The 8,737-nt window shown below is 39.8% G+C and overlaps 2 protein-coding genes across 2 annotated transcripts; one reads left to right on the top strand and one right to left on the bottom strand.

Moving 5' to 3' along the window:
- The first annotated feature begins 1,420 nt into the window (after nt 1–1,420).
- LOC149932458 (rhomboid-related protein 4-like) lies at nt 1,421–3,007 on the top strand. The gene has a single exon (XM_090155610.1). The coding sequence runs from the start codon at nt 1,643–1,645 to the stop codon at nt 2,807–2,809; it is 1,167 nt and encodes a 388-aa protein (XP_090011736.1). The 5' UTR covers nt 1,421–1,642; the 3' UTR covers nt 2,810–3,007.
- A 964-nt stretch (nt 3,008–3,971) lies between these two features.
- LOC149932457 (uncharacterized) lies at nt 3,972–6,793 on the bottom strand. The gene is made up of 4 exons (XM_090155800.1): nt 6,655–6,793; nt 4,904–5,033; nt 4,552–4,827; nt 3,972–4,483 (listed from the first exon to the last, which is right to left on the bottom strand). Exons 1-4 carry the CDS (start codon nt 6,692–6,694, stop codon nt 4,240–4,242), a joined length of 690 nt encoding a protein of 229 aa, XP_090011926.1. The 5' UTR covers nt 6,695–6,793; the 3' UTR covers nt 3,972–4,239.
- Between the last annotated feature and the right edge of the window lie 1,944 nt (nt 6,794–8,737).

Below are 8,737 nucleotides of genomic sequence, written 5' to 3'. Positions count from 1 at the left end.
TTAGTAAATTTACCGTATTATCTCTCTTTCTCTAGGCCCCATAATTCCAGAGTCCCCGGTCCGTTACCGCGGAGCCAGGTAGCCTGCCGTACTCGGGGGAAAGCGAGACTAGAGAATTGAGGGTTTGAGGCCAGAGGGGGGTTATACAGTTCGACTCGTTCGAGGGATGTGAGCGAAGGGACTCTACATAAAACCTCGACGTGCGGCCGTGGCGGTAGTAAGCGGATTCGCTGTACATAGAAATCCAGTTAATAGGGAAATCAAAATTGATATGAACCTAGGATTAATAGGTCATCTCCTATTATTTGGAATTATTTAACTGGTCACCTTCTGTTTTTTTGTTATTATTTCGAATTAATAAACTGGACACGGTGACCAGTGACCCCCCAAATTTTGAATTAATAAACTGGTCTGAGCAATTAATTAACTGGTCACTGACCACCTGACCACCGTTATTTCCAAGGCTGGTCCAGATGTGTTCAAAGTGACTGAGAGTGGCCACCGAGCCAGTTATGTAGCACCTGTAGTAGTCGGGAGCATCGGCGGTGGCGGCCAGGTTGACAAACTGCATACCCAGCAGATCTCTACGGTGGGAAAGCGGCATGATCGCCGCTTCAGCTTCCATTAACTGAATACTCGTCGACTTGGGAACACCCAAGATGACACGAAGCGCAGCATTTTGGAGACGGTCCAAGCGCCGTAAGTGGGTGACAGCCGCGGAGTTATAGACGATGCTAGAATAATCGATCCGGGAGCGAATAAACTGCAAATACAACACCTTGAGGGCGCGGCGAGAGGCTCCCCAGTATGTACCAGAAACCCAAGGTTCTTACAAGCGGCACTATTGCCAGAAACCGCGCGCAACAAATTTAGCCGTTGCATGGACGATCGATATAAGGCATCAATGTGGGCGCGCCAGGTCAGTTTATGATCGAGGGTAACACCGAGGTAGACAAATTGTTCCACCCTCGCCAACGGTGAGGTCCCGAGTGAAAAGTAGGTATCATCGTAAAAGGCCGCGCTTCGTTTGCGGGAGAAGACCATGTATTTGCACTTAGACGGTTGAAAAGTGAGGCCCCATTCGCTACAATACTCCACCATATTGTCAAGTGCAATCTGTCATTTGATGCAAACAAAGAAAGGATAGATGGCGCTGCAAATTCTGCCCATCTCCGCTTTCATACATGCGGGGGGGGGATGAATTTTCCCGGTCAGAAAAAGGGGTGCCTTAACGCGGTAATCTTCCCTCTATTTATTTTCTATCTCTATGTTGGGAACCGTTGCTAAGTTTAGTCGCTTCAAAAATTTGTGCCTGTCGGCTGTCGTAGTATTCTACATTTTCCACTATTTTTGGAAGGCTATGGAATCATTGATTAGTTCAATGATGGAATAGACGTATGTTTTATCTTTGTTTACATTTTGATACGAAATGATGATTAAGAATCCTACAACAAATTTATAGATTCGATATTTGAATTAGCATAATAATAGCTTGTCGCTCTTATAAGTGCATCATAGTAAGTTATATATCTTCCATAAATAAATATCTCTTAAGTCTTGAAGTTGTAGTCATATTATCATTATCTCTTCAGTCTTCACACATTGGTTACTATGATAAAACCTTTGTTCGCCATTAACAATAATGCCCAGTAGTGACCGACGTCGTGGGGGTTTTGGCCTCCTTCTCTTATTTTACCAAATATTTGGTAATATTGGAATAGACCGCATACCTCCAGCGACACTTATTATAACTGCTCTTCAGGTTCTCCTTTATATGAGGGTAATTAGAGTTCCATGGCACGGTTTGGAAGATGTCTGTATTAGTGTTGATAAAGTTTGGGATAAGAAACAGTACAGAAGACTCTTAATTGGAGCATTTGAACACGCTGATGACTATCACCTGTATTACAATATGATTTCTTTCATCTGGAAAGGAATAACTCTGGAGAGATTGTTTGGTAGTGGAAGATTTTTCTTCATTGTCTCAGTTTTCACTTGTCTGTGTAACTTGACATTAGTGGCCTTGTCAAAACTTGCTGCAGAATTCTTTGATCACCATTTCTATTATCAATGTGCAGTTGGTTTTTCTGGTGTTATATTTGCCCTCAAAGTATTAACAACTCATTACTGGCCACAAAATGATGGAGTCATTATGGGGGTACCTTTGGCTGTGCCAGCCAAGTACATTGTATGGGCTGAACTAATACTAATACAGTTACTTGTGCCAAATGTCTCATTTTTGGGTCATTTAGCTGGTGTATTGGTTGGTGTAGCTTACGTTCACACCCCTCTGAAGTCGGTAATGAGCAGGATATGGAGAACTATGGCATCGATTTTGTTCGCTACCCCCCAACCATTTCGACCTTACCCGTCAAATAATTACTTCAATAACTATCAAGATTATGATCGTTTTGGAACCAACAACTGGAGGAGGCATTTCTCTCCCTATGGAAATGAATATCAATGGGGAAATGACAATGATCTTCCTTACCCACCAAACCCCAGCTCACCATATAATCCAACCACAGATAGGCAGTCGTATTCCTCAGCTGCTTTGGAAGAAGATGCCATGCTTCAGAGAGCAATTGAGGAAAGTCTCAGGGAAACGAACTTTGAGTATGCTGAGCAATATGAAAATGCAGAGTGGAATGAAGCTGCCCCAAGCGCACCATTTCCAGTACCCCCTACATCCAATTTACCCTACCCAGAGACAACGGCAACCTATCCTTCAACTTCAGATACTAATAGGTTATATCCTGATCTTGACATTGATGAAGTTCGTAGAAGGAGATTAAACAGATTTCAGTGATATCTTTTATTTATATAACTGTAATTTATTTACACTGTTTTCATGTATAAATCGTACGGCATTACTAAAAGTGACATAAGCCCTATGTCATTTTTTTGCATTACTTACTATAATCAGGGTTTTTTTATTGTAAATTAAATACTACAACATTTATTTCAACCAAAGTGGATAAAACGTCTTGCAAGTTTTATCCACTTTTCATAACATAAAATGGGAATGCTGCTAATATTTTCAATAAATCTCTATATAACCTTTATATCTTATATTTAATTTCCCTATTATATTTTGAGATTGTGCTTAACAAATTGACAGATGCAGAAGGCTATATATCATCTGAGTAAGTTCATAGCCATTTGAGTACCTGCGTTTTTTACGTGAAACCGCGGGGCGAAAAACCTAATCTGTGTTTGACACAGTTTTTTCCCCGTATTATTAAATAAAGCAGAATTAAGCCACAAGTTAATAATTTATGTATTTCCATTTAAAAGTAATTGTTTGCTAGTGAAAAACGATTCCTATTCGTCATTGTTACGGGGGGGTGGGGGGTGTAAAAATAAAGCCTCGGGGAGGCCAACGTTCTAAGAATCTAGCCCCGTAATTTATATTTTATTGGGCTTAGCTTCCTTTTCTGATTGCGTATTACCTTCCTTTAAAACAAGTTAATTATAGCTGCATAGAATTTCTTTTATTGATAATAGTAATATAATGCCTTTGGTCTATGACTACTTTGAATATGGTTTTAGTTCGTACCTTAAATGTCACTAAAGTTAATTAAATTTCGTTTTAAAACGATTAATCGAAGGTTTGTAACAACCAATAAGGGTCTCTTGGTTCTCGAAACTAACTGCATTTTCAAGGGCGAACCCATTCAGGGACGTTACGAAAAAGTTTAATGCAAGAGGAGAACCCTTGATTTCGCCAACTTAAGAGTGATTTTTTAAATGGGTCATCAAAATCTTTATCAACGGATTAAAATTCTTTGGGGATCTTGCACAAGTTATCCTAAGAAATAACTCTCTAAATGTATTGGGGATTTCGTCGTTAATTTTTGAAAAGTGACCATTAACCATGGTTGAAACGTAGATCGTCGCGTTTTGATTTACTTTTCCCCCAACGCACAAAAGTGACCTAGCTTCCCGATATAGGAATTAAGACACAAATATTTATCTAACAACAAGCAACTACGTTTATTGGTATTTTTTTCTGTTACATATCAGCGACAGAAAAGATGGAACTAAATTAACAAAAATAATGTATTTGACTACTATACAACAAAGATCTTATAACAACTTATTCACACGATGGAGATATTATCGTAGTTTAGATAATAGGCACAGCCTCTTGTATTTACATCTCCATCTTTCCTACCCACCCGAGAAAGGTAATTGTCCTTGTGGGTGGATGAAAATTTCTTTACTAAGGAATAGCGCTTAACTGCCGAGGTAAGCGGAGAAAAGACGGGACAAGACGGAGTTGGAACGGGTTGCTGGTGCACTGCCGGGTTCTGGGAGGAGACCTTCGCACTTGGGAGATGATGGCGTGAAGTCGGAGCAGATGGCGTCTGGAAGGCTGGCGGCGATTAGATTGATGACGTCGTTCATGAACTTGATGGCTTCTTCACCGCACTTGGTCCTGACGGTGTCTTCGATACAGGTTCTCAATTTTTGGTAGGTACTGATTGAGAAGATAAAAACGTTAAAGAAGGATATTCGGGATGTTTGATCGTTCCTAATTTTAATTACCAACAAGCTGCTGGGATACGCTTCTTGCGGTCAACGGTGACGATGAATTCGAGGGAAGTCTGAAGACCGGTCAAGCATTGACGTCCGTCTCCGTAGGCATCACGCAAGCACGGAGCTTGTTTCAAGAAGTTGGTCCTGAGTTCTCCTCCTTCCGAGCAGAAGTCGTTAAGATGATCGTCGGCTCCTTCGGTAACGAAGTTCAAGAGCTCTCTTTGGAGAGGAGTCATGCACTTGGTGGTGTAGTTACGCAAGCACGAGTAGGCTTCCTTAATGTATCTGCCATTGATAATTGTTTATTAGTCGTCTTATTTCGTGTTCGCCCTAAGTTATCTTTATCTGAGGGTATACTAACCCGCATTGACGGTTGAGTTCATCGTCATTCACAGCGATACTTCCTGGTCCTTGGTTGAAAAGTAAGAGTGTGGCGGCGCACAAGTCCAACTCACGGAGATGGCAACTTTGAGCGGCGACTCTTTGGACAGCTATACAAAAAATAAAGACGAATTAAGTTACAAGTGATTTGCATTTAGAACAGCGAAATATTTCAGCTTTAGTGACTGGGGATCGGCTCCTCCCACCCTAGGCGTCGAAACTGTTTGTTTCATGTCCTCAATTATTTGGCTTTTCTTTCGCTAAAAGGCTTTTTTCGCGTTTCTACTGGTCGTTATATTTATCGTGCCACTGTCGGTTTGACCGAAATCCGCGGGTTATGGAAAAAAATCTAAATATTCTCTGGGGCGAAGTGTGTTTAACGCGGTTCCACTTTCCAAAATCGGAATTTGTGCCACTTTTTAATCCAGGAGGGTTTCCTGAACCCTCCAGAAGAAAGGCCCATTTCTCCAGGCTTTTTTACGCGTTTTTTATTTAAAAGGAAAATTTTTGGAAGACATTAACCTTACGTATAAGCTTTAGGACAAACCGGGTCTCGGAAAAAATCACTACTTCTCCTTTTAAGTGTATTTTGGTTCCTTCTGCGAAAACTATTCCATCGTCAATATCTTTAAACGCGCATTTTTTCGCTATTTTTAAAACTATAATTGACTAGCAGCTACCGCCCATTGAGAGAACGCGCCATTCTTTCCATCTTCAGCAACATCAACGGGCTCGTTCTACTTATGCCATCAAAGATTGGGAACGCGTTATTCCGCGAAATTCCTTACTATTCTCTCTGGTATCGATTCCCCGTTCCCCTAAATAGCGTCTCGTTCTCTATTACCGTAGGTAAATGATGGACTAGTACTAATAATACTGGGCACTGAAATGGAACCTCTCCGCACCGTTTGTTTACGTAGACCTAGAAGCGATCTATTGTCATTGTTGTGGTTTTTTTTTTGGTTTACCCATATCTCAATAGGTTGTTTATACCATTGATAGTGCGTTCCCTTAACCTAGTAAAACGAGTTGCTCGCAACTCGCGAAAAACAGCGCTGGGATTTAAAAATCTTAAGGATTAAAAGTCGTTAAATAAATTATACAGCCCTAAGCGATCCGATATATTTCTTAATTCTAGTCGTTCTACAACTGGTTCTTCCACTGACGTCATCTCGATTACCAGAATACATTTAAGTGCTGTCTCGACAGAAAGCAACGTCAAATTACTAGTATAATTATTATGGAAAAACAGGGAAAGGTAAGACCTTGAAAAAAGTATTAGGAGATCCGCTAATAATCGAGAGTCTCATTAAGCCGCACGCGTTTGTTTGGTTTTCGGTCCTGCGTTAATTATCTACCAGTAAAGGAAATGGGAAACTGAAAATTTAATCTACTAGTACTCCCGACAGTAATTGTAACTTTAGAAAATGACTACCCGTTTTCCTCTTGCGGATAATTTAAAAAAATAATCGAATTTTCCTTTAGTAAAGATAAGGAGGGCTAAATGGAAATAAAGTAACCGATGATTTTGTTCGCGAAATTGAGAGAGTGGGCACTAGGGAATCTTCGAACGCGTCTTTCGTAGATTTTTCGCGTTGTTTGACTGGGTCATTCCAAAAATAGACGAAATCCGATTTAATCCAATAGAGAACGCTCATCTGCCCAGTTAAAATCTAGTAATCCGAGGACTTAACACATAGCCGCCGCTGGGGTGGCTAGCAAAGTACTTACCGAGACAGCATACGGCTGCTAGGAGGTAGACAACCTTCATGGTTGGAAAATGTGAAGTTTTTCAAGAGACTTTTTGGTTATCGAAAGACTTTCTCCGTTTGGTGGTTCGAGTGAGTTGTGATGCCTGAAGGGAACTTGTCCCTTCTTTATATGGGTCTCCGTAACCTGGCGTAATTAGCTTCGGCGAAAGGAGCCTATCCAGTATTGATAAGAGGGGTCGAACTGAGGGAGGGTTGCGAGTCGCAATAGTCGGCTGGCTGCGGCCCGTCAGGAGGAGGAGGGAAAATTTTAAAATTATTCGAAGGGGGGGGGGGGCAGGGGGAGGAGATCGTATTAAGGAATCCTTGTCGCTGCCAGGAGAAGGTGAGCCCCGCGCGCCAAGTTGGTTCTTATAAATTTCGGCGAATTGAAAATCGTCAGCCATTACGTCATATTGACTAACTACTAACCCTTCTGGAAACTTTCATTGGTGGCTCCCCCCCACCTCTATGGCTTAGTTGAATACCCCTTGGATACCCCCCTTCACGTTTATTTTCCATAAAACGGTTTTTAGATATAATCGTCACACGTCTTTAGCTTAGGCCAGGGACGAAAACTCCATTTTGTTTTCATTAAATTTCTAACAAATTGTTGGTCCTATATACCTTTAATTGAGTTCGACGTAATCCCCTCCTTAATAGAAATTTCCCGATCTTTTTCGTTATCAGTTATTTTGAAATGTTTGTCCAATTTATAATTTTTTATTTCGCCTGTTAATTGAAGGTTTTTGAACAGTGTATGCAAATATTACATTTTACATTTCGTGTTTCTATAAGCCTCCGCATTTTCTAAATTTTACTTTTATAATTTCTTATTTTCGTTTCTAACCCCTTCTAGTTTGAATTATTAGCGTTACCAAACGACGCTTCGTAACACTTTTAAATTTTTTCGACCGCGTATACTTATAGGTCTAGGATGCCCAGTTTTTTCGCCGGGTGGTTTCTTAAGTCATTCAAATTTGTGGCGTTTACGAAGATTTATTTTAACTCTTTAGAAAAGTAGACCGTACAAACAGATTACGGCAATTCGACCAATGAGTAACGCGCCATAGTTGTTACCAAAGTTAATTTCAACCCAGCAGCGTCGTTATAAACCCCATTATTGAATAATTACAAACTTTTAATACTCTAGTATTAATGAAAATGTGTTTCAAGGTTCCGATGAAGGGACGAACGGAGAAGTTCCACGGTCAATTCTCTTGCCAAATTCCCGGTATTCACTTTATCTTAAAAAAAATCCGGCGTCTGGCTGCTACTAGGTATACGCGCCTTGGGCTATGGAAGTCATTATTAGAAACTGGCTAAATTATCGAGAAAAAACACTTGAATGTAGCCATGTGCGACAAATTTACCCTTTCAATTGATCCAGAATTTCGTCGGAAATTGGGTTTTCGGTTCGGTGTTAAGATCGAGGTAACTTTCTAATACGATGAAATCTCTCAAGGTTTGATCGTATAAATAAGTTTTCCAAACGTTGTCCTTTCTTAAAGGTTATTTGCGACAACAGAAATCTAATAATAAAAGGTGTAAATATAGTCGTATTTGTTTGGAATTTTCTCGCGTTTAAGGGGACTGCGCTATTAACTGCCGGTAATATTTTAGTTTCATTCATTTGACGTAGTTCCGATATGTATTTGCGCTATTAAGTGCCATTTAATTGTTTTTTGTTTCATTCATAAATTTGACGTAGTTCCAATATATATTATCTCTATTACAAGCTGTATAATATTTTTAGTTTTATTCATTTGACATAGTTAGAATATATATTTGCGCTATTAAGTGTATATTATATTTTAGTTTCATTCTTTAACGTAGTTCCAATATATATTTGCGCTATTAAGGGCAGTATAGTATTTTAGTTTCATTCATTTAACGTAGTTCCAATATATACTGGCGCTATTAAGTGCAGTATAATATTTTAGTTTCATTCGTTTAACGTAGTTCCAATAGATACTGGCGCTATTAAGTGCAGTATAATATTTTAGTTTCATTCATTTAACGTAGTTCCAATATATATTTAGGCCTATTAAGTGCAGTATAATATT

The sequence above is a fragment of the Leiobunum rupestre genome, chromosome 8, assembly GCF_980474605.1.
Source record: "Leiobunum rupestre chromosome 8, qqLeiRupe1.1.hap1, whole genome shotgun sequence".
NCBI classification, from domain to species: Eukaryota; Metazoa; Arthropoda; class Arachnida; order Opiliones; family Sclerosomatidae; genus Leiobunum; species Leiobunum rupestre.
The sequence above is the reverse complement of the archived record's forward strand: the minus strand, read 5'-3'. Positions and strand labels throughout refer to the sequence as shown.

Excerpts from the sequence above, each read along its gene's own strand:
- LOC149932458 (XM_090155610.1), top strand. The coding sequence starts at position 1,643 with ATGCCCAGTAGTGACCGACGTCGTGGGGGTTTTGGCCTCCTTCTCTTA.
- LOC149932457 (XM_090155800.1), bottom strand. The coding sequence starts at position 6,694 with ATGAAGGTTGTCTACCTCCTAGCAGCCGTATGCTGTCTCG. Across the intron at positions 5,034-6,654 it reads AGCAGCCGTATGCTGTCTCG|CTGTCCAAAGAGTCGCCGCT; the intron begins GTAAGTACTTTG and ends TTTTTTGTATAG. Across the intron at positions 4,828-4,903 it reads GAACTCAACCGTCAATGCGG|ATACATTAAGGAAGCCTACT; the intron begins GTTAGTATACCC and ends TATCAATGGCAG.